The 24,323-nt window shown below is 46.4% G+C and overlaps 1 protein-coding gene across 1 annotated transcript in view; it reads left to right on the plus strand.

Annotated features, from left to right (window-relative positions):
• Window positions 1–24,323, plus strand: part of LOC311128802 (voltage-gated delayed rectifier potassium channel KCNH8-like) — a gene marked incomplete at its 3' end in the record, with an annotated part of 155,412 nt that overhangs the window by 119,727 nt on the left and 11,362 nt on the right. Inside the window, exons 4-8 of the mRNA XM_084161035.1 lie at window positions 892–1,031; window positions 5,538–5,793; window positions 8,989–9,146; window positions 9,449–9,653; window positions 20,583–20,960. Of these exons, the coding sequence (XP_084017161.1) occupies window positions 892–1,031; window positions 5,538–5,793; window positions 8,989–9,146; window positions 9,449–9,653; window positions 20,583–20,960 (1,137 nt within the window). The remainder of the gene's footprint in view (window positions 1–891; window positions 1,032–5,537; window positions 5,794–8,988; window positions 9,147–9,448; window positions 9,654–20,582; window positions 20,961–24,323) is intronic.

The following is a 24,323-nucleotide window of genomic DNA, read 5'->3' on the forward strand; positions in this document are numbered from 1 at the left end:
TCTCTCTCTATTCACCATCTCTCTCTCTCTATTCACCATCTCTCTCTCTCTCTATTCACCATCTCTCTCTCTCTATTCACCATCTCTCTCTCTCTCTATTCACCATCTCTCTCTCTCTATTCACCATCTCTCTCTCTCTATTCACCATCCCTCTCTCTCTATTCACCATCTCTCTCTCTCTATTCACCATCTCTCTCTCTCTATTCACCACCCCTCTCTCTCTATTCACCATCCCCCTCTCTCTTTACCTTGGTTTACTGATGAGTCAGTCAGTTACTTCCTGTTAGACTCACCTGTGGCCCCAAACACTGTAAAGGTGTCTTATTAACAGTGAAGGGATGGAGGGAGAGAGGGAGGGAGGTTTTCCTATGTATTGTCAAAGACTCCAGCCACCCTAGTCATAGACTGTTCTCTCTGCTACGGCACGGCAAGCAGTACCGGAGCGCCAAGTCTAGGTCCAAAAGGCTTCTTAACAGCTTCTACCCCCAAGCCATAAGACTCCCGAACAGCTGATCAAATGGCTACCTGGACTATTTGCATTGTCGTCCCCCCCCACCCCACCCCACCCCGTCTTTTACGCTGCTGCTACTCTCTGTTTTTTATCTATGCATAGTCACTTTAACTCTACCTACATGTGAGGAGCAGCAGCGTAAGGCAATCTGAACCTAGATCTGTGGTTAATAAACCCTCCACCCCCACAAGGACCACAATGGAAATAGGTCTGATGACTGTGTTTTTAAATCCTTTAAAATATATGTTTATGTGCGTTGTTGTACTCACATGGCTGAGGCAACTCTTTATGTATTTTCCATTTCTCAAATAAAATGTCAATAAAAATGTAGCAATTCATTCATTAATTCTTTAATTCCTCAACCTTCTCTGTGTTCCCAGATGAGGAGACGGGTCTGGAGGTGCACAAGGTCACCCGTCCTCCAGGCTTCAACACCAACCGCAGACGCAGCCGGGCCGTGCTCTACCACCTGTCTGGACACCTGCAGAAACAGGACAAGAGCAAGATTAAACTCAACAACGTGAGTCGACCTATTACACGCACACGCGCACACACACACACACAGACACACACACACACACACACACACACACACACACACACACACCTTGCCTTGACAGCTTAGTGTCCAACCACATCTCAAGGATCGCTACAAGGACATTGAGTAAGTTTGCTTTGAGGAAGCTTACTCAATCTACAAATCCAGTTCCTACTGTCCCAGCCACTTTCATGTTTATCCATAGAAATGGGTTTGGGCCAGTAATGGACGACAGAGAGAGGTGACTTCACACCAGATGGGATGAAGGTTGTTGGATCCGACTGAGCAGGTTCTCCTTGACTTTGGTGAAAATAACCTTGCATTTGTTATTCTGTTCATGTAGACATGCAGTAGTTTACAAAATAGAGAACTCCTCCTTACTATTCTATGGGATATAACTAGAACCAACCAGAACCTAAGGTTTCCTGTTCAGGTCATGTTGTCAGGAAAACCCCCAGACCATAAGTATGTCTAATTTTACATGTGTTACTAGTATCTTAAGACCTGTTGTTGACGTGTCTCTCTCCCTCCTCACCCCTCCTGAACATGTTGTTGATGTGTCTCTCTCTCCTCACATCCTCCTGAACATGTTGTTGATGTGTCTGTCTCTCCTCACCCCCCTGAACATGTTGTTGATGTGTCTCTCTCTCCTCACATCCTCCTGAACATGTTGTTGATGTGTCTCTCTCTCCTCACATCCTCCTGAACATGTTGTTGATGTATCTGTCTCTCCTCACCCCTCCTGAACATGTTGTTGATGTGTCTGTTTCTCCTCACATCCTCCTGAACATGTTGTTGATGTGTCTGTCTCTCCTCACATCCTCCTGAACATGTTGTTGATGTGTCTGTATCTCCTCACATCCTCCTGAACATGTTGTTGATTTGTCTGTATCTCCTCACCCCTCCTGAACATGTTGTTGATGTGTCTGTCTCTCCTCACATCCTCCTGAACAGGTTGTTGATGTGTCTGCCTCTCCTCACATCCTCCTGAACATGTTGTTGATGTGTCTGTCTCTCCTCACATCCTCCTGAACAGGTTGTTGATGTGTCTGCCTCTCCTCACATCCTCCTGAACATGTTGTTGATGTGTCTGTCTCTCCTCACATCCTCCTGAACATGTTGTTGATGTGTCTGTCTCTCCTCACCCCTCCTGAACATGTTGTTGATGTGTCTCTCTCTCCTCACATACTCCTGAACATGTTGTTGATGTGTCTGTCTCACCTCACATCCTCCTGAACATGTTGTTGATGTGTCTCTCTCTCCTCACCCCTCCTGAACATGTTGTTGATGTGTCTATCTCTCCTCACATCCTCCTGAACATGTTGTTGATGTTTCTGTCTCTCCTCACATCCTCCTGAACATGTTTTTGATGTGTTTGTCTCACCTCACACCCTCCTGAACATGTTGTTGATGTGTCTGTATCTCCTCACCCCTCCTGAACATGTTGTTGATGTGTCTGTCTCTCCTCACATCCTCCTAAACATGTTGTTGATGTTTCTGTCTCTCCTCACATCCTCCTGAACATGTTGTTGATGTGTCTGTATCTCCTCACCCCTCCTGAACATGTTGTTGATGTGTCTTTCTCTCCTCACCCCTCCTGAACATGTTGTTGATGTGTCTGTCTCTCCTCACATCCTCCTAAACATGTTGTTGATGTTTCTGTCTCTTCTCACATCCTCCCGAACATGTTGTTGATGTGTCTGTCTCTCCTCACCCCTCCTGAACATGTTGTTGATGTGTCTGTCTCACCTCACATCCTCCTGAACATGTTGTTGATGTGTCTGTCTCTCCTCACATCCTCCTGAACATGTTGTTGATGTGTCTGTCTCACCTCACATCCTCCTGAACATGTTGTTGATGTGTCTGTCTCTCCTCACCCCTCCTGAACATGTTGTTGATGTGTCTGTCTCTCCTCACCCCTCCTGAACATGTTGTTGATGTGTCTGTCTCTCCTCAAATCCTCCTGAACATGTTGTTGATGTGTCTCTCTCTCTCCTCACCCCTCCTGAACATGTTGTTGATGTGTCTCTCTCTCCTCACATCCTCCTGAACATGTTGTTGATGTGTCTCTCTCTCCTCACCCCTCCTGAACATGTTGTTGATGTGTCTCTCTCTCCTCACATCCTCCTGAACATGTTGTTGATGTGTCTGTCTCTCCTCACGTCCTCCTGAACATGTTGTTGATGTGTCTGTCTCAACTCACCCCTCCTGAACATGTTGTTGATGTGTCTATCTCTCCTCACATCCTCCTGAACATGTTGTTGATGTGTCTGTCTCACCTCACATCCTCCTGAACACGTTGTTGATGTGTCTCTCTCTCCTCACCCCTCCTGAACATGTTGTTGATGTGTCTTTCTCTCCTCACCCCTCCTGAACATGTTGTTGATGTGTCTCTCTCTCCTCACCCCTCCTGAACATGTTGTTGATGTGTCTGTATCTCCTCACCCCTCCTGAACATGTTGTTGATGTGTCTGTCTCTCCTCACGTCCTCCTGAACATGTTGTTGATGTGTCTCTCTCTCCTCACCCCTCCTGAACATGTTGGTGATGTGTCTGTATCTCCTCACCCCTCCTGAACATGTTGTTGATGTGTCTGTCTCTCCTCACGTCCTCCTGAACATGTTGTTGATGTGTCTCTCTCTCCTCACATACTCCTGAACATGTTGTTGATGTGTCTGTCTCTCCTCACCCCTCCTGAACATGTTGTTGATGTTTCTGTCTCTCCTCACATCCTCCTGAACATGTTGTTGATGTGTCTGTCTCTCCTCACCCCTCCTGAACATGTTGTTGATGTGTCTGTATCTCCTCACCCCTCCTGAACATGTTGTTGATGTGTCTGTTTCTCCTCATATCGTCCTGAACATGTTGTTGATGTGTCTGTCTCTCCTCACATCCTCCTGAACATGTTGTTGATGTGTCTCTCTCTCCTCACATCCTCCTGAACATGTTGTTGATGTGGGTGTCTCTCCTCACATCCTCCTGAACATGTTGTTGATGTGTCTTTCTCTCCTCACCCCTCCTGAACATGTTGTTGATGTGTCTCTCTCTCCTCACCCCTCCTGAACATGTTGTTGATGTGTCTGTATCTCCTCACCCCTCCTGAACATGTTGTTGATGTGTCTGTCTCTCCTCACGTCCTCCTGAACATGTTGTTGATGTGTCTCTCTCTCCTCACCCCTCCTGAACATGTTGTTGATGTGTCTGTATCTCCTCACCCCTCCTGAACATGTTGTTGATGTGTCTGTCTCTCCTCACGTCCTCCTGAACATGTTGTTGATGTGTCTCTCTCTCCTCACCCCTCCTGAACATGTTGTTGATGTGTCTGTCTCTCCTCACATACTCCTGAACATGTTGTTGATGTGTCTGTCTCTCCTCACCCCTCCTGAACATGTTGTTGATGTGTCTATCTCTCCTCACATCCTCCTGAACATGTTGTTTATGTGTCTGTATCTCCTCACCCCTCCTGAACATGTTGTTGATGTGTCTGTCTCTCCTCACATCGTCCTGAACATGTTGTTGATGTGTCTGTCTCTCCTCACATCCTCCTGAACATGTTGTTGATGTGTCTGTCTCTCCTCACCCCTCCTGAACATGTTGTTGATGTGTCTGTCTCTCCTCACATCCTCCTGAACATGTTGTTGATGTGTCTGTCTCTCCTCACATCCTCCTGAACATGTTGTTGATGTGTCTCTCTCTCCTCACATCCTCCTGAACATGTTGTTGATGTGTATGTCTCTCCTCACATCCTCCTGAACATGTTGTTGATGTGTCTGTCTCTCCTCACCTCTCCTGAACATGTTGTTGATGTGTCTATCTCTCCTCACATCCTCCTGAACATGTTGTTGATGTGTCTGTCTCTCCTCACATCCTCCTGAACATGTTGTTGATGTGTCTCTCTCTCCTCACCCCTCCTGAACATGTTTTTGATGTGTCTGTCTCTCCTCACATCCTCCTGAACATGTTGTTGATGTGTCTGTCTCTCCTCACCCCTCCTGAACATGTTGTTGATGTGTCTGTCTCTCCTCACATCCTCCTGAACATGTTGTTGATGTGTCTCTCTCTCCTCACATCCTCCTGAACATGTTGTTGATGTGTATATCTCTCCTCACATCCTCCTGAACATGTTGTTTATGTGTCTGTATCTCCTCACCCCTCCTGAACATGTTGTTGATGTGTCTGTCTCTGCTCACATCCTCCTGAACATGTTGTTGATGTGTCTGTATCTCCTCACATCCTCCTGAACATGTTGTTGATGTGTCTGTCTCTCCTCACCCCTCCTGAACATGTTGTTGATGTGTCTGTCTCTCCTCACATCCTCCTGAACATGTTGTTGATGTGTCTGTCTCTCCTCACATCCTCCTGAACATGTTGTTGATGTGTCTCTCTCTCCTCACATCCTCCTGAACATGTTGTTGATGTGTCTGTCTCTCCTCACATCCTCCTGAACATGTTGTTGATGTGTCTCTCTCTCCCCCCATTACCACTCCAGAACATGTTTGGGGACAAGCCTCCCATCCCAGAGTACAAGGTGGCAGCCATTCAGAAATCCCGATTAATCTTGCTCCACTACGGGACCTTCAAGGCTGGCTGGGATTGGCTAATCCTGTTGGCTACCTTCTATGTAGCAGTCACAGTGCCCTATAATGTGTGTTTCACTGTGGTGGGGGGGCGGGACGAAGGAAGCTCCGCCCCCCGCAGCCCCCCCAGTGTGAGTGACATCCTGGTGGAGATCCTGTTTATGCTGGGTAAGGAGAAGAGGGCTAATGTTATTCTGATATTATTCTAATATTAACATTCTTCTAACGTTGCTCCAACATTATCTAACATTATCTATTGCATCTATTAATCTAACATTATTCCAACACTATTCTAACATGTTCTAACATGACTGCATGCCCCTATTTAAAGACTTTACTCCCACACTTCATAATCTCGATCCCTAATATCCTCTGTCAATGGATTGTCATAAAACGTATGGCTAGAGAACATCCTCTTTCTACACAAATACATGAACACACCGTTTTCCCTCAAACCTCCATGGAACTACACCTGACATTCACTGAGTTGATGTTCCCCTTCATTTCATCCAACACTCATTACATTTCCTCCAGGTACTTAGTACACTACCGGTCAAAAGTTTTACAACACCTACTCATTCAAGTGTTGTTCTTTATTTTTACTATTTTCTACATGGTAGAATAATAGTGAAGATATCAAAACTATGAAATAACACATATGGAATCATGTAGTAACAAAAAAGTGTTTAACAAATTAAAATATATTTTATATTTGAGGTTCTTCAAATAGCCACCCTTTGCCTTGATGACAGCTTTGCACACTCTTGGCATTCTCTCAACCAGCTTCATGGGGTAGTCACCTGGAATGCATTTAGATTAACAGGTGTGCCTTCTTTAAAGTTAATTTGTGGAATTTCATTCCTTCTTAATGCGTTTGAGCCAATCAGTTGTGTTGTTACAAGGTAGGGGGGTATACAGAAGAGAGCCCTATTTGTTAAAAGACCAAGTCCATATTATGGCAAGAACAGCTGAAATAAGCAAAGAGAAACGACATGAAGGTCAGTCAATGCGGAACATTTCAAGAATTTTGAACGTTTCTTCAAGTGCAGTCGCAAAAACCATCAAGCGCTATGATGAAACTGGCTCTCATGAGGACCGCCACAGGAATGGAAGACCCAGAGTTACCTCTGCTGCAGAGGATAAGTTCATTAGAGTTACCAGCCTCTGAAATTGCAGCCTAAATAAATGCTTCACAGAGTTCAAGTAACAGACACATCTCAACATCAACTGTTCAGAGGAGACTGTGTGAATCAGGCCTTCATGGTCGAATTGCTGCAAAGAAACCACTACTAAAGGACACCAATAATAAGAAGAGACTTGCTTGGGCCAAGAAACACAAGCAATGGACATTAGACTGATGGAAATTTATCCTTTGGTCTGGAGTCCAAATTGGAGATTTTTGGTTCCAACCGCCGTGTCTTTGTGAGACGCGGTGTGGGTGAACGGATGATCTCCGCATTTGTATTTCCCACCGTAAAGCATGGAGGAGGAGGTGTTACGGTGTGGGGTTGCTTTTCTAGTGACACTGTCTGTGATTGATTTAGAATTCCAGGCACACTTAACCAGCATGGCTACAACAGCATTCTACAGCGATACGCCATCCCATCTGGTTTGGGCTTAGTGGGACTAACATTTGCTTTTCAACAGGACAATGACCCAACACACTTCCAGGCTGTTTAAGGGCTATTTTACCAAGAAGGAGAGTGATGGAGTGCTGCATCAGATGACCTGGCCTCCACAATCCCCCGACCTCAACCAAATTGTGATGGTTTGGGATGATTCGGACGGCAGAGTGAAGGAAAAGCAGCCAACAAGTGCACAGCGTATGTGGGAACTCCTTCAAGACTGTTGGAAAAGCATTCCAGGTGAAGCTGGTTGAGAGAATGCCAAGAGTGTGCAAAGCTGTCATCAAGGCAAAGGGTGTCTATTTGAAGAATCTCAACTACAAAATATATTTTGATTTGTTTAAACTTTTTTGGTTACTACATGATTCCATATGTGTTATTTCATAGTTTTGATGTCTTCACTATTATTCTACAATGTAGAAAATAGTAAAAATAAACCTTGAATGAGTAGGTGTTCTAAAACTTTTGACCGGTAGTGTACATTCATTATGGGAGAATACATACAGTCATCTAATTCAATGAAAGTTAATGATAATGAACACTTATTTGTTCATCATTGTATTACTGGCCCCTGATGGAAACTCTGCCCACCGTCTCTCTCTCTCTCTCTGTCTCTCTCTGTCTCTCTGTCTCTCTCTCTCTCTCTGTCTCTCTCTGTCTCTCTGTATCTCTGTGTCTCTGTCTCTCTCTGTCTCTCTCTGTCTCTCTGTCTCTCTCTCTCTGTCTCTCTCTGTGTCTCTCTCTCTCTGTCTCTCTCTGTCTCTCTCTCTCTCTGTCTCTCTCTCTCTCTCTCTGTCTCTCTCTGTCTCTCTGTCTCTCTCTGTCTCTGTCTCTCTCTGTCTCTCTGTCTATCTCTGTCTCTCTGTCTCTCTATGTCTCTCTGTATCTGTGTCTCTGTCTCTCTCTGTGTCTCTCTCTCTCTCTCTGTCTCTCTCTCTCTCTCTCTCTCTGTCTCTCTCTCTCTCTGTCTCTCTGTGTTTCTGTCTCTCTCTATGTGTCTCTCTCTGTCTCTCTGTCTCTCTCTGTCTCTCTGTATCTCTGTGTATCTCTGTGTCTCTGTCTCTCTCTGTCTCTCTGTATCTCTGTCTCTGTCTCTCTGTCTCTGTATCTCTCTGTATCTCTGTATCTCTGTCTCTCTCTGTCTCTCTGTATATATGTCTCTGTCTTTCTGTCTCTGTATCTCTGTGTCTCTGTCTCTCTCTCTCTGTATCTCTGTGTCTCTGTCTCTCTCTGTCTCTCTGTATCTCTGTGTCTCTGTCTCTCTCTCTCTGTCTCTCTCTGTCTCTCTGTATCGCTGTCTCTCTGTCTCTCTGTATCTCTGTGTCTCTGTCTCTCTCTCTGTCTCTCTCTGTCTCTCTGTATCTCTGTGTGTCTGTTTATGTCTCTCTCTCTCTGTCTCTCTATGTCTCTCTGTATCTCTGTGTCTGTCTCTCTGTCTTTCTGTCTCTTTCTGTTTCTATAGGCAGACAGATGGACATTATAAAAGTTAACTAACTGCAGTGTTAATGATGCATCTCTAGTCAAATTATATGACCACCTGGAACTGACCATTTCTCTAGATTGTCAACACTTTTAAAAACAAATAATAGCCTCTATCCATGTACAGCAGTGAACTTATAATATGTACAGCAGTGAACTTATAACTTATATATCAACAATGGTACATTCATATTGAGATACATAGGAATGTATTGCGGAAGGAATGTACATGAATAGATCCTATCTTGTCGTTCTACAGATATCGCTTTGAACTTCCGGACGACCTTTGTGAGCACATCGGGCCAGGTGGTGTATGACGCTCGCTCCATCTGTGTGCACTACGTCACCACCTGGCTGTTTGTTGACCTCATCGCTGCCTTGCCCTTTGACCTGCTCTATGCCTTTAACGTCAGTGTGGTGAGTGTCTCTGTGTGTGACTGGGTACAGGACAAAATAATATCAGTACAAATTAACAGTAGAACAGTGGCTCTGGTTGGTATAGGGGTGTGAGGGATGGATTGTTAAGGAAACGGAGACCATATTAGCTTCGGAACTATCCCTACTAAGATCAATCCAGATATGTTACACAAGGCCTTATGGGTACTGTAGGACACCATTCTACAAAGGATCTCTGAAATATAGGACTGATACCTAAAATGTCAGGATTCATCAAACGCTGTCACAGAGCTCATAATGGATGTCTGTGTGTGTTTCTACAGTACTTTGGGGTCCACCTGCTGAAGACAGTGCGGTTGCTGCGCCTGCTGAGGCTGCTTCAGAAACTGGAGCGTTACTCCCAGTACAGTGCTGTAGTCCTCACACTGCTCATGTCCATGTTCGCCCTGCTGGCCCACTGGATGGCCTGCGTCTGGTACTTCATCGGACGCAGAGAGATCGAAAACAGCCCCAACTCTTGGGACATTGGTCAGTACACCAGCATGTCTGCATGTCACATTGAGATTGTCATCCGTTTTTCAAGGGAGCCAAGAAGCAGCTTCACAGGCATTCAGTCGTTTTGTATTTCATTCTCATGGATGCTTGTGATGCTGTTGCTTGGCTAGGGCTGGCCTTGCAAATCAGATTATGATCGTTAAAGTGACATGCCTTGTTAAATAAAATACGAATGAATAAAACATGGGTTCTACTAGACCTTTTGTACAATGACTGTAATCATGATGCAACTGCATTCAATTCAGGACTTCTAACACGCGTCTGGCAGTTTCAAAATCATTTTAGCCTGAGATTTGATCAGTAAACAGCAGTCATGCAGTCTTGAAAGGATGAATCTCCCTTAGAGTTTTCATTATAAATGCAATGGATGATTTTAATAAGGCGAAACCTCGTTGATATTCGACACGCATCACTCAATGGAAAACTGCGTCTTAAAATCTTCTGGGTAGACAGAAAAATACACACCTACGCATGTATGCACAAACACACCCAGGCACTCACACACGTACGCACGTACACATACATACACACACACACACACACACACACACACACACACACACACACACACACACACACACACACACACACACACACACACACACACACACACACACAAACACACAGTCTTAGTCAGATAGTGAACTGTAATCCGTTTTGATTTTGTGAACTATAGCAGATATGGCAGAGGCCAACTGGCCCAGTCCAGACTATGTGTTCTCTCTCTCAACCTGCCAGATCCATACACACACAGACACACACACACACACACACACACAAGATTAATCTCCTGCGTTCTCCTCAAGCACAAAGTATGAATCACAAAGTCTCCCAATATTAAAAAAGTCAGAGTCTACATTTGGGAAAGACAGACCTCCCTCTCACATACTCTCACTGAGCCATGGTACTTTACCCCTCACTGAGCCTTGGTACTTTACCCTCACTGAGCCTTGGTACTTTACCCTCACTGAGCCCTGGTACTTTACCCTCACTGAGCCCTGGTACTTTACCCTCACTGAGCCCTGGTACTTTACCCTCACTGAGCCCTGGTACTTACCCCTCACTGAGCCATGGTACTTTACCCCTCACTGAGCCATGGTACTTTACCCTCACTGAGCACTGGTACTTTACCCCTCACTGAGCCATGGTACTTAACCCTCACTGAGCCTTGGTACTTTACCCTCACTGAGCCCTGGTACTTTACCCTCACTGAGCCCTGGTACTTACCCCTCACTGAGCCATGGTACTTTACCCCTCACTGAGCCATGGTACTTTACCCTCACTGAGCACTGGTACTTTACCCCTCACTGAGCCATGGTACTTAACCCTCACTGAGCACTGGTACTTTACCCCTCACTGAGCACTGGTACTTTACCCCTCACTGAGCACTGGTACTTTACCCCTCACTGAGCCTTGGTACTTTACCCCTCACTGAGCCATGGTACTTTACCCCTCACTGAGCCATGGTACTTTACCCCTCACTGAGCCATGGTACTTTACCCTCACTGAGCCATGGTACTTAACCCTCACTGAGCCATGGTACTTTACCCTCACTGAGCCATGGTACTTTACCCCTCACTGAGCCATGGTACTTTACCCTCACTGAGCCATGGTACTTTACCCCTCACTGAGCCATGGTACTTTACCCCTCACTGAGCCCTGGTACTTAACCCCTCACTGAGCCATGGTACTTTACCCTCACTGAGCCATGGTATTTTACCCTCACTGAGCCCTGGTACTTAACCCCTCACTGAGCCATGGTACTTTACCCCTCACTGAGCCATGGTACTTTACCCTCACTGAGCCATGGTACTTTACCCCTCACTGAGCCATGGTACTTTACCCCTCACTGCCCCTCACTGAGCCATGGTACTTTACCCCTCACTGCCCCTCACTGAGCCTTGGTACTTTACCCCTCACTGAGCCATGGTACTTTACCCTCACTGAGCCTTGGTACTTTACCCCTCACTGAGCCATGGTACTTTACCCCTCACTGAGCCATGGTACTTTACCCCTCACTGAGCCATGGTACTTTACCCCTCACTGAGCCATGGTACTTTACCCCTCACTGAGCCATGGTACTTTACCCCTCACTGAGCCTTGGTACTTTACCCCTCACTGCCCCTCACTGAGCCATGGTACTTTACCCTCACTGAGCCATGGTACTTTACCCCTCACTGAGCCATGGTACTTTACCCTCACTGAGCCATGGTACTTTACCCCTCACTGAGCCATGGTACTTTACCCTCACTGAGCCATGGTACTTTACCCCTCACTGAGCCTTGGTACTTTACCCCTCACTGAGCCATGGTACTTTACCCCTCACTGAGCCATGGTACTTTACCCCTCACTGAGCCATGGTACTTTACCCCTCACTGCCCCTCACTGAGCCCTGGTACTTACCCCTCACTGCCCCTCACTGAGCCATGGTACTTTACCCCTCACTGAGCCATGGTATTTTACCCCTCACTGAGCCTTGGTACTTTACCCCTCACTGCCCCTCACTGAACCAATGGTACTTTACCCCTCACCATCTGGTTGAAACCCTTCACCAGACTCTGGGGCTACTAAACAAAACCTCTCCCACAGCCAGGTTAGGGCAGGGGGAATAGAGGAGAGAGAGGAAATGAGAGAGGCGGAGAGAGAAGGGGGGTGGGGGGAGATAGAGAGAGACAGACAGACAGAGAGAGAGAGAGAGAGAGAGAGAGAGAGAGAGAGAGAGAGAGAGAGACAGACAGACAGACAGAGAGAGAGAGAGAGAGAGAGAGAGAGAGAGAGAGAGAGAGAGGGTGGGGGGAGAGAGAGAGAGAGGGGGGGGGGGGCAGATGAAAAAGTCAGGTGAGCAATGTGATGAGTTGTGTGTGTAAAGCCAATGTGATGAGTTGTGTGTGTAAAGCCAATGTGATGAGTTGTGTGTGTAAAGCCAATGTGATGAGTTGTGTGTGTAAAGCCCAGTGTTTCATATCTCAGACTGAGCTCTGCTAGACTAACGAGAGAGAACGTGCCTGAAAGAGGTTTTAGTTCTGTCACATTACTGCTGCTTTCCTTACTGAACACCCCACTAATAATCTGACAGAGAACAGACACACTCATTAAAATATTCACACACCAACCTTTCACACAAGCACCCTGTCTCAGTCACATTGTGATTCAAATACTGCATAGAAAAACATGTTACCACACGTACACAGAGACACACGCACACACACAGAGACACACACACAGAGACACACGCACACACACAGAGACACACGCACACACACAGAGACACACACACACACACACACAGAGACACACGCACACACACAGAGACACACACACACACACACACACACAGAGACACACGCACACACACAGAGACACACGCACACACACACACAGAGACACACGCACACACACACACACGTCGGGCTCTGAACAGCGTGGCACTTCATGTCAGTTACCACGTTGTGTGTCATATTGAACTGAACCAAGCAGAGCTGAGCCCCAGCTCTATCGTCACAGCCAATCACCTGAGGCACAGTAACTACCTGATCAATACAGCTCAGTGGTCAGTCACTTTATGGAATGAAGAGGACAAGAGACCATTAGAGTTTCAGTCCATTGACCTGTCCAGTCTGACCCACAGTCTTATATTACATGGCTCAGGGGTCCATATTTATGGGGAGTAGGAGTACTGACCTATAGGTTCAGTTTTGAATTTGAAATCATAAAGAATAAGATGGGGGATCAGAGGGGCCCTGATCCTAGAGCAGCGCTGGGATGCTGACAGTGTCTTTGTAGCACCAGTATACCCCAGAGTGTTACAGTCTGGCCTGCTGCCTGTCTTCAGCCCAGCCAGGGCAATGAGCCCCAGAACTCAATCCCCATGAACACAACTGGTTTAATGTGCCTATTCAAGGCTTCATTGGTGGGTCAGTTTGTATGCTAAAGTTTAAGATTTGATTTTGAGGGTACCCAAAGCCATTCCTGATTGGTTGCTGTTACTGTTAAGTTGATTGAGCCTGCACTATTCAAAGCTTGATTGGCGGGTCTTGGATTTATTTGTGGTGATAGCCACAGCTGTCAGATGTAGTTTGTTCGAATGAGGGATAAGGGTGCCCTTCAAACGCTGATACAAGGTCATACTGATCTTTTATTCATTCAGATGATAACAGAAGCTCACAATACAACAACAACAACAACAACAACAACATGTCATCGGATATTTCACAGGCGTGCGTGCCTGGGTGCCTGCGTGTGTGTGTACATGCATGTGGCTGTGTGTGTGTGTGTCTGCAGGTACTGTAGGGTTGTACTGTGAATGGCTGCAGACACATCAATAATTTAAGTCCAGGGAGCAGCTCCTACACTCTTAGAATAAAGGGTTCCAAAAGGGTTCTTCGGCTGTCCCCATAGGAGAACCGTTTTGGGTTCCAGGTTCTTCAAAGGGTTCTCCTATGGGGACAGCCAAGTAACCGTTTTAGGTTCTAGATAGCTGATATTAAACTATCTGTTCGCTACTCCTCCATGCTGCTCTTCATTACAGGCATAGCCACAGCCACAATACTGCCTTACAAATGATATTCAGCTCTCTGCACCCTGCCACTCCACCCAGCCACAGCCACAATACAGCAGCCCTGCTCCCCTATGCTGTCACAGCCACAGTACAGCCTTCTGCTCCCCCATGCTGCCACAGCCACAGTACAGCTCCCTGCTCCCCCATGCTGCCACAGCCACAATACAGCTCCCTGCTCCCCCATGCTGCCACAGCCACAATACAGCTCCCTGCTCCCCCATGCTGTCACAGCCACAATACAGCTCCCTGCTCCCCCATGCTGTCACAGCCACAGTACACCCTAACAAATGGCCAACTATCCAGCAGACTACTACAGAACCCTGTTGTGCAGTCTCCACTCAACAAGACAATACACAGGCAATGGCGAGAGGGAGGGAGAGAGAGAGGGAAGGAGAGAGGGAAGAGGGTGTAGAATAAAGGGCTAGAGTGATATTAATATTATGTTGTATTATGAAAAAGCAAATAGGTATTTCTTGGAAAGTAAACATTGTGTTGAATGTGTTTCCAGCAAGTCTAAGTGTGTGAGAGACCTTGGATATAGCAAAGGGATCATTGACTAAGAAGATGAATGCAGCATAAAAGTAGTCCCTGACTAGTCTATGGGTGTGTCCCAAATGGCACCCTGTTCCCTATATAGTGCACTACTTTTAACCAGTGGGTAGAGCATTTCCAGTCGTGACAACTCACTGGCGCGTGCGTTCGTGCTTGTTTGTGTGTGTGTGTGTGTGTGTGTGTGTAGTTTCTAACTTTCTCTCTGTCAGCACCTCATAGTAAGACCTGTTTTCCTATACCTTTTCTTCCTCATCTAGCATTCTCTTTCTCTCCATCTGTTTTTCTCTCTCTTCCTGTTGTTTTGGCTGCTGTGAAGACTGATCTCCGATCCGATAATAGACAGTACTGTGCAGCCGTCTTCATCGACCTGGCCAAGGCTTTCGACTCTGTCAACCACCGCATTCTTATTGGCAGACTAAATAGCCTTGGTTTCTCAAATGACTGCCTCGCCTGGTTCACCAACTACTTCTCAGATAGAGTTCAATGTGTCAAATCGGAGGGCCTGTTGTCTGGACCTATGGCAGTCTCTATGGGGGTGCCACAGGGTTCAATTCTTGGGCCGACTCTTTTCTCTGTGTATATCAATGATGTCGCTCTTGCTGCTGGTGACTCTCAGATCCACCTCTACGCAGACGACACCATTTTGTATACATCTGGCCCTTCATTGGACACTGTGTTAACAAACCTCCAAACGAGCTTCAATGCCATACAACACTCCTTCAGTAGCCTCCAACTGCTCTTAAACACTAGTAAAACTAAATGCATGCTCTTCAATCGAACGCTGCTGGCACCCGCCCACCCGACTAGAATCACTACTCTCGACGGGTCTGACCTAGAGTATGTGGACAACTACAAATACCTAGGTGTCTGGTTAGACTGTAAACTCTCCTTCCAGACTCACATTAAGAATCTCCAATCCAAAGTTAAATCCAGAATCGGCTTCCTATTTCGCAACAAAGCCTCGTTCACTCATGCTGCCAAACATGCCCTCGTAAAACTGACTATCCTACCGATCCTTGACTTTGGCGATGTCATTTACAAAATAGCCTCCAACACTCTACTCAGCAAATTGGATGTAGTCTATCACAGTGCCATCCGTTTTGTCACCAAAGCTCCATATACTACCCACCACTGTGACCTATACGCTCTTGTTGGCTGGTCCTCATTACATGTTCGTCGTCAAACCCACTGGCTCCAGGCAATCTATAAATCACTGCTAGGCAAATCCCTGCCTTATCTTAGCTCATTGGTCACCATAGCAACACCCACCCGTAGTATGCGCTCCAGCAGGTATATCTCACTGGTCATCCCCAAAGCCAACACCTCCTTTGGCCGCCATTCCTTCCAGTTCTCTGCTGTCAATGACTGGAACGAATTGCAAAAATCTCTGAAGCTGGAGACTCTTATCTCCCTCACTAACTTTAAGCATCAGTTGTCAGAGCACCTTACCGATCACTGCACCTGTACACAGCCCATCTGAAATTAGCCCACCCAACTACCTCATCCCTATATTGTTATTTATTTTGCTCATTTGCACCCCAGTATCTCTATTTGCACATTATCTCTTGCACATCTAGCATTCCAGTGTTAATACTAATTGTAATTATTTTGCACTATAGCCTATTTATTGCCTTACCTCCATAACTTGCTACATTTGCACACACTGTATATATATTTTCTGTTGTATTATTGACTTTATGTTTTGTTTTACCCCATATGTAACTCTGTGTTGTTGTTTTTATCGCACTGCTTTGCTTTATCTTTGCCAGGTCGCAGTTGTAAATGAGAACTTGTTCTCAACTGGCTTACCTGGTTAAATAAAGGTTAAATAAAAAATAAAAAATTCTCTCAGAGAGGTGGCTATCTTTGAGTATCACTTCAAAGCTTCACACTGCAGCAGAACAGACTGCTCCCCTCTCTTTCTCCCTTTCTCTCCCCCCCCCCCTCTCTCTCGCTCTCTCGCTCTCTCTCCCCTCTCTTTCTCAAAGACTGACTGACTGAGTGGGCTGGGTGATTTACAGACTGACAGAGACAGAAAGAGATGGAGTGGAGTGCAGAATAACAGTATGGAACCCCCAGGGACACATCCGGAGATAAATCACAAATGAATCAAGTTCTGGCTCTGATCCAGTTCTTTAGAAAGAGGAGAGTAAGCCTGCTAGCAGCCTTGTATAGACGGGTTAGATGACAACATCATGAAAACGATGCGCAAGCTTCAATGGGGCAGAAGGCCGTGTGTTGTTGTGATTCTGGATGGCCAGACAGCTAGTAACAATGACTAGAAACTGCCATGTGGGGAATCGTAAGTGGCTCATTTCAGCTCGTTGTATCTTGTTATTGATACCATGTCTTGTTTTGAGGTGTTTTTACTTATATCACGTCTATGCTAATATGGCACAAATTCGCTAGCTATCTAACCAACAACTGTAACAATGTATTTGAGAGACAACAAGTGCTCATTGTGCAAATGTACAGTACATTCTGAAAGTATTCAGACCCCTTGACTTTTTCCACATTTTGTTACATTACAGCCTTATTCTGAAATGGATTAAATTGTTTTTTTTCCCCTCATCAATCTACACACAATACCCCATAATGACAAAGCAAAAAGAGGTTTTTAGAAAAGTTAGCAAATTTATTTTAAAAAAAAACGGAAATATCACATTTACATAAGTATTCAGACCCTTTACTCAGTACTTTGTTGAAGCACCTTTGGCAGCGATTACAGCCTCGAGTCTTCTTGGGTATGGCGCTACAAGCTTGGCACGGGGAGTTTCTCCCATTCTTCTCTGCAGATCCTCTCAAGCTCTGTCAGGTTGGATGGGATGCATCGCTGCACAGTTATTTTCAGGTCTCTCCAGAGATGTTCGATCGGGTTGTCTTGGGTGTGTGCATAGCGTCATTGTCCTGTTGGAAGGTGAACCTTCGCCCCAGTCTGAGGTCCTGTGTTACAGGAGGGGGTCGCAGTTCCGGAGCGACCCACTAGGTGTCATCCTCCGACAACCTTAGGCAACTCCTCACTCACAGTCTGGACTCATCATTACCCTATTGGTGTCACCTGTGTCTACCTGTTCACCTGTGTATTTATGCCCTCACATCCTTGTGTTCCCTTGCTCAGTTTTCTCTGCTAGTTTCTCTATGTCCAGCAGTACTACTCAGTGTCTGATCGGAGATCTATGCAGAGGTACTTGAGAAGTGTTCTCCCTGTTTCGTTATTTGTTTCAGTCTTCGGTAGTATTTCGTATTTGGGCTGTCAGCCGGTTTTTGGAGACTTATTTGCTCCGACTTTCTTTTATTGTGATAAGTCCATTATTTTGTATTTTGGCTTCGGGACGACCAGTAAAGGTCCTTGTTTCACCATCTCTGCCTACTGCCTACTGTATATCCTGCACCGCACCAGGGTCACACCTCACACCAACCCTTACAGTCCTGAGCGCTCTGGAGCAGGTTTTCATCAAGGATCTCTCTGTACTTTGCTCCATTCATCTTTCCCTCGATCCTGACTAGTCTCCCAGTCCCTGCCGCTGAAAAACATCCCCACAGCATGATGCTGCCACCACCATGCTTCACCGTAGGGATGGTGCCAGGTTTCCTCCAGACATGACGCTTGGCATTCAGGCCAAAGAGTTCAATCTTGGTTTCATCAGACCAGAGAATCTTGTTTCTCATTGTCTGAGAGTCCTTTAGGTGCCTTTTGGCAAACTCCAAGCGGGCTGTCATGTGCCTTTTACAGAGGAGTGGCTTCCATCTGGCCACTCTACCATAAAGGCCTGATTGTTGGGGTGCTGCAGAGATATTTGTCCTTCTGGAAGGTTCTCCCATCTCCACAGAGGAACTCTAGAGCTCTGTCAGAGTGACCTTCGGGTTCTTGTTCACCTCCCTGACCAAGGCCCTTCTCCCCCGATTGCTCAGTTTGGCCGGGCGGCCAGCTCTAGGAGGAGTCTTGGTGGTTCCAAACTTCTGCCATTTAAGAATGATGGAGGCCACTGTGTTCTTGGGGACCTTCAATGCTACAGAAATTCCCCAGATCTGTGCCTCGGACAATTCCTTTGACATCATGGCTTGGTTTTTGCTCTGACATACACTGTCAACTGTGGGACCTTATATAGACAGGTGTGCTCATTTCCAAATGTCCAATCAATTGAATTTACCACAAGTGGACTCCAGTCAAGTTGTAGAAACATCTCAAGGATGATCAATGGAAACAGGATGCACCTGACCTCAATTTCGAGTCTCATAGCAAAGAGTCTGAATACGTATGTAAATAAGGTATTTCTGTTCTTAAATTATTCTAAAATCCTGTTTTCGTTTTGTATTATGGGTTATTGTGTTTAAATTGATGAGGGGAAAAAACAATTTAATCAATTTTAGAATAAGGCTGTAACGTAACAAAATGTGGAAAAAGTCAAGGGGTCTGAATACTTTCCAAATGCACTGTATATGTTATCAATAAACATTTGAAGATGAAATATAGTTCACGTGTTGTCAACAATCTAAGCCAACCCCGTCTGCTTTGCCCCATAGTTGCACACGCGTTGGTTTTGTTGCTAGACAACCAACCCGTCTATAGAGATCTGTGCTGGAGTTCAGCAGCATGGACAGCATCATGTCAGCGCAAAGGTGAAGAGAGTATGTTAAGTGCCATGGACAGAGGCAGATCAACTGTAGGAGGCAGTTGAGATAGAGAGTAGAGTAGGTTCAGAACCTTGGACAAGGGCAGAGAGTTAGTTCAGGACCAGGGACAGCAGAGGAGTTTTATCTGGCTGTGCATGGACAGAAAAGCTGACTGAGAAAGTTCTCCAAAGTGCTTACATAATGTGTTATGTTCACACAGACACACAAGCAAACTATTCAAAAGACCTACCCCATTGCACAAACAAACACATTGATAAACAAATATATTCACACATATACCGTTACATACTGACACACTCACACACTGGCACACAAATCAGCACAATTACACCCTCTATTCTTCCATTCTGGTCCACAAATCATTAACATTTACATTTTAGGAATTTAGCAGACGCTCTTATCCAGAGCGACTTACAGTAGTGAGTGCATACAATTTCATGCTGGTCCCTCGTGGGAATCAAACCCACGACCCTGGCATTGCAAGTGCCATGCTCTACCAACTGAGCCACACGGGACCACGTCCTAGAAATGCTAGCTTGGCTAATAACAAGCTAATTAGACAACAACTGAGGTGTAACATTCCTAATGATATATTTGTATTCAGTTCACTGAGGCTACGCAGAGACATGCATTACCAGTGGGCCTTGTTTGTACATTGGGCCTGCATGCAAGGCTCTCTGACAGGTTGGGTCAGCTTCAAGGTGAGTGCGTACATTGGGCCTGCATGCAAGGCTCTCTGACAGCCCAGCTGAACTACAAGGTCAAAGCCACAGTGTGTTTCTGTGGATCGCTGACAGGCTATGTCCACAATGTATTATTCATATAGGTATCTCTTCTTTTTCATTTCTCCTTCTCTCTCTCTCTCTCTCCCCCCTCTATCTCTCTCCCTCCCCTTCTCTCCTATTCCTCTACCCCTACATCTCTCTTACTCTGTCTCTCCCCCCCTCTATCTCTCTCCCTCCCTTTCTCTCCTATTCCTCTACCCCTACATCTTTCTTACTCTCTCTCTTTCCCCCTCCTCTCTCTCTCCTTCTCCCTCTCCCCCTCCCTCCCTCTCCCTCTCCCCCTCCCTCCCTCTCCCCCTCCCTCCTTCTCCCTCTCCCCCTCCCTCCTTCTCTCTCTCCCCCTCCCTCCATCTCCCTCTCCCCCTGTCTCAGGTTGGCTACACGAGTTGGGAAAGCGTCTGGGCACCCCTTATTTCGTATCTCCCCTGGCCACTCTGGCTCCTGATTCGCTGCACCCTGCGATTGTTTACTCCCTCCCTGCCAACAGCAGCCAATGGAACGTGTCCGGGTCGGAGCTGGCGGGGCGGGACTCATGGAACTCCAGCCAGTGGAATGTCACATGGATGGGGGCTGGGGCTGGTGGGGTGGGTCAGGGTGGAGGGATGCTGGGTGGGGGTCCATCAGTGAGGAGCTCCTACGTGACGTCGCTGTACTTCGCTCTGAGCAGTCTGACCAGCGTGGGTTTTGGAAACGTCTCGGCCAACACCGACTCTGAGAAGATCTTCTCCATCTGCACCATGCTCATAGGAGGTGAGTCCCTGGAGATACAACAGGAACATTATTGGTTATTGAGAACGTCAGATCTCAGTGGTGTCAGGGGATAGATAAAGCACCTGCTGTATGCCTCCTCTCCTGTCCCTCTCTGGTGTATTCTGTGTATAACTATACCACAGATTCTACAGCTATTCAACAATGACTATGGCATATTGTCATTAGCTAAGACATAACTGAGCTTTATGACACCGTCTCTCTCTCTAAGACATAACTGAGAGTTATGACGTCTCTCTCTCTCTCTCTCTCTCTCTCTCTCTCTCTCTCTCTCTCTCTCTCTCTCTCTCTCTCTCTATATATATATATATATATACACTACCGTTCAAAAGTTTGGGGTCACTTAGAAAAGCAATTTTCTTGTCAATTAAAATAACATCAAATTTATCCGAAATACAGAGTAGACATTGTTAATGTTGTAAATGGCTATTGTAGCTGGAAACGGCTGATTTTAATGGAATATCTACATAGGCGTTCAGAGGCCCATTATCAGCAACCATCAGTCCTGTGTTCCAATGGCACGTTGTGTTTGCTAATCCAAGTTTAGCATTATAAAAGGCTAATTGATCATTAGAAAACCCTTTTGCAATTATGTTAGCACAGCTGAAAACTGTTGTGCTGATTAAAGAAGCAATAAAACTGGCCTTCTTGAGACTAGTTGAGTATCTGGAGCATCAGCAATTGTAGCTCAAAATGGCCAGAAACAAATAACTTTCTTCTGAAACTCATCAGTATATTCTTGTTCTGAGAAATGAAGGCTATTCCATGTGAGAAATTGCCAAGAAACTGAAGATCTCGTACAACGCTTTGTACTACTCCCTTCACAGAACAGCGCAAACTCAACGTCTCAACGTCAACAGTGAAGATGCAACTCCGGGATGCAATGAAAAAGCCATATCTCAGACTGGCCAATAAAAATAAAAGATTAAGATGGCCAGTCTGAGATATGGCTTTTTCTTTGCAACTCTGCCTAGAAGGTCAACATCCCGGAGTCGCCTCTTCACTGTTGACGTTGAGACTGGTGTTTTGCGGGTACTATTTATTGAAGCTGCCAGTTGAGGAGCTGTGAGGCACCTGTTTCTCAAACTATCACTCTAATGTATTTGTCCTCTTGCTCAGTTGTGCACCGGGGCCTCCCACTCCTCTTTCTATTCTGGTTAGAGTCAGTTTGCGCTGTTCTGTGAAGGGAGTAATACACAGCGTTGTACAAGATCTTCAGTTTCTTGGCAATTTCTCGCATAGAATAGCCTTCAAACAAGGACATTTCTAAGTGACCCCAAACTTTTGAGCGGTAGTGTCTCCTCTCTCCTCTCTTCCCCTCTCCTCTCTTCCCCTCTCCTCTCTTCCCCTCTCCTCTCTCCTCTCCTCTCTTCCCCTCTCCTCTCTCCTCTCCCCTCTTCCCCTTTCCTCTCTCCTCTCCTCCCCTCTCTTCTCCTCTCTTCCCATTTTCTCTCTCCTCTCTTCCCCTCTCCTCTCTCCTCTCTTCCCCTCTCCCCTCTCCTCTCTTCCCCTCTCCCCTCTCCTCTCTTCCCCTCTCCTCTCTCCTCTCTTCCCCTCTTCTCTCTTCCTCTCTCCTCTCTTCCCCTTTCCTCTCTCCTCTCTTCCCCTCTCCCCCTCTCCTCTCTTCTCTCTTCCTCTCTCCTCTCTTCCCCTCTCCTCTCTTCCCCTCTCCACTCTTCCCCTCTCCTCTCTTCCCCTCTCCTCTTTCCTCTCTTCCCCTCTCCTCTCTTCCCCTCTCCTCTCTCCCCCTTTCCTCTCTTCCCCCTCCTCTCTCCTCTCTTCCCCTCTCCTCTCTTCCCCTCTCCTCTCTTCCCCTCTCCTCTCTTGCCCTCTCCTCTCCTCTCCTTTCCCCTCTTCTCTCTTCCTCTCTCCTCTCTTCCCCTTTCCTCTCTCCTCTCTTCCCCTCTCCCCCTCTCCTCTCTTCTCTCTTCCTCTCTCCTCTCTTCCCCTCTCCTCTCCTCTCCTCTCCTCTCCTCTCCTCTCCTCTCCTCTCCTCTCCTCTCCTCTCCTCTCCTCTCCTCTCCTCTCCTCTCCTCTCCTCTCCTCTCCTCTCCTCTCCTCTCTTCCCCTCTCCTCTCTTCTCTTCCCCTCTCCTCTCGCCCAGCGGCGTCCAACAAACCAGCGTTCACACAGGTCCCCCAGTACCAGGTCCTTCAAAGTGCTCATGGATGCTCTCTGTGCCCCAGAGTTTTAGAGAATGCAGGCTTAGACTATATCTCCCATGAGGCCACATCACAGAGAAGAAGCACTTTCCTGGTCCCATTTTAGGATGGTTCAAATGGAAACATTCTCCTCAGATAAAAAAACTGCAACTTTTTGGCAGTAGACTGCATTTTCTAGGGCTTCTTGCAAATGGAACAACTGCCAATGATGTAACTAGAGAGTGGTGAATGGCTGTATTCCAAATGGCACCCTATTCCACATGGTTCCCTATGGGCCCTGATGAAAAGTAGTGCACTATTTAGGAAATAGGGTGCCATTTGGCATGCAGTAACAAAGTGACCCCGTTCCAGATTTCCAGTCTAGTTCATCTTCAGTAAGAGTGTGGCAGTAAAGATCTGTTTCGTGAGAGAGAGATGTAGTGATTTTTAGGGTGGGTGCATTGAGGCGAGAGCACATATTCTCAGGCCACTTTAAAACGAAGTAAAGCAGCCTCGTAGACACACCCACACACGGATGTGCTCGCTCGCACACACTCACACTCGTACACACAACCCCTCCCCTCCCCCAGACTGCTGGAATGCCACCCACACACACACAGACACACACAGATACATACTCTTTAAAATACACTGCGCAACACCAGACACTGAGAGAAACACATGAATACACATGTATAACGACAAGTGTGCACACACAAACACACAATACAACACACAACACAACACACAACACACAACACAACAGATGGAGAGCATTGACTGAAACAGAGAGAGACAGCCTCACATGGAGAAACAACAGGCTTACACAACAACCTGTCTACCCAGAACCAGACTGTTACACAATATCAATAAAAAAGAACATCCAGGATCATTGGACTGGGATACTCACTGTCTGTCTAATAGGTCAGGAGAGAGTCTGGCCCCGTCCATGTGGCTGCTTCAATTGGCTCTGATAGTTAACGATCCATGTACACACACACACTTCAACACCCTCGTTAGCGGCCCCCTCCCTCAGACACACACCCTCACCTTCACACTCAACCTCAATCACTGATGTAAATACACACACACATTCTTGCAAACCCACAAACAACCACCCACACAATCACACAGAGTCAGTGTCTCTCATCTCTCTCATACCTCATCTCTCCGCAGTAGCTGAGAGAGAGAGAGAGAGAGAGAG

This window comes from Coregonus lavaretus (assembly GCF_964263955.1).
Source record: "Coregonus lavaretus genome assembly, chromosome: 5".
NCBI classification, from domain to species: Eukaryota; Metazoa; Chordata; class Actinopteri; order Salmoniformes; family Salmonidae; genus Coregonus; species Coregonus lavaretus.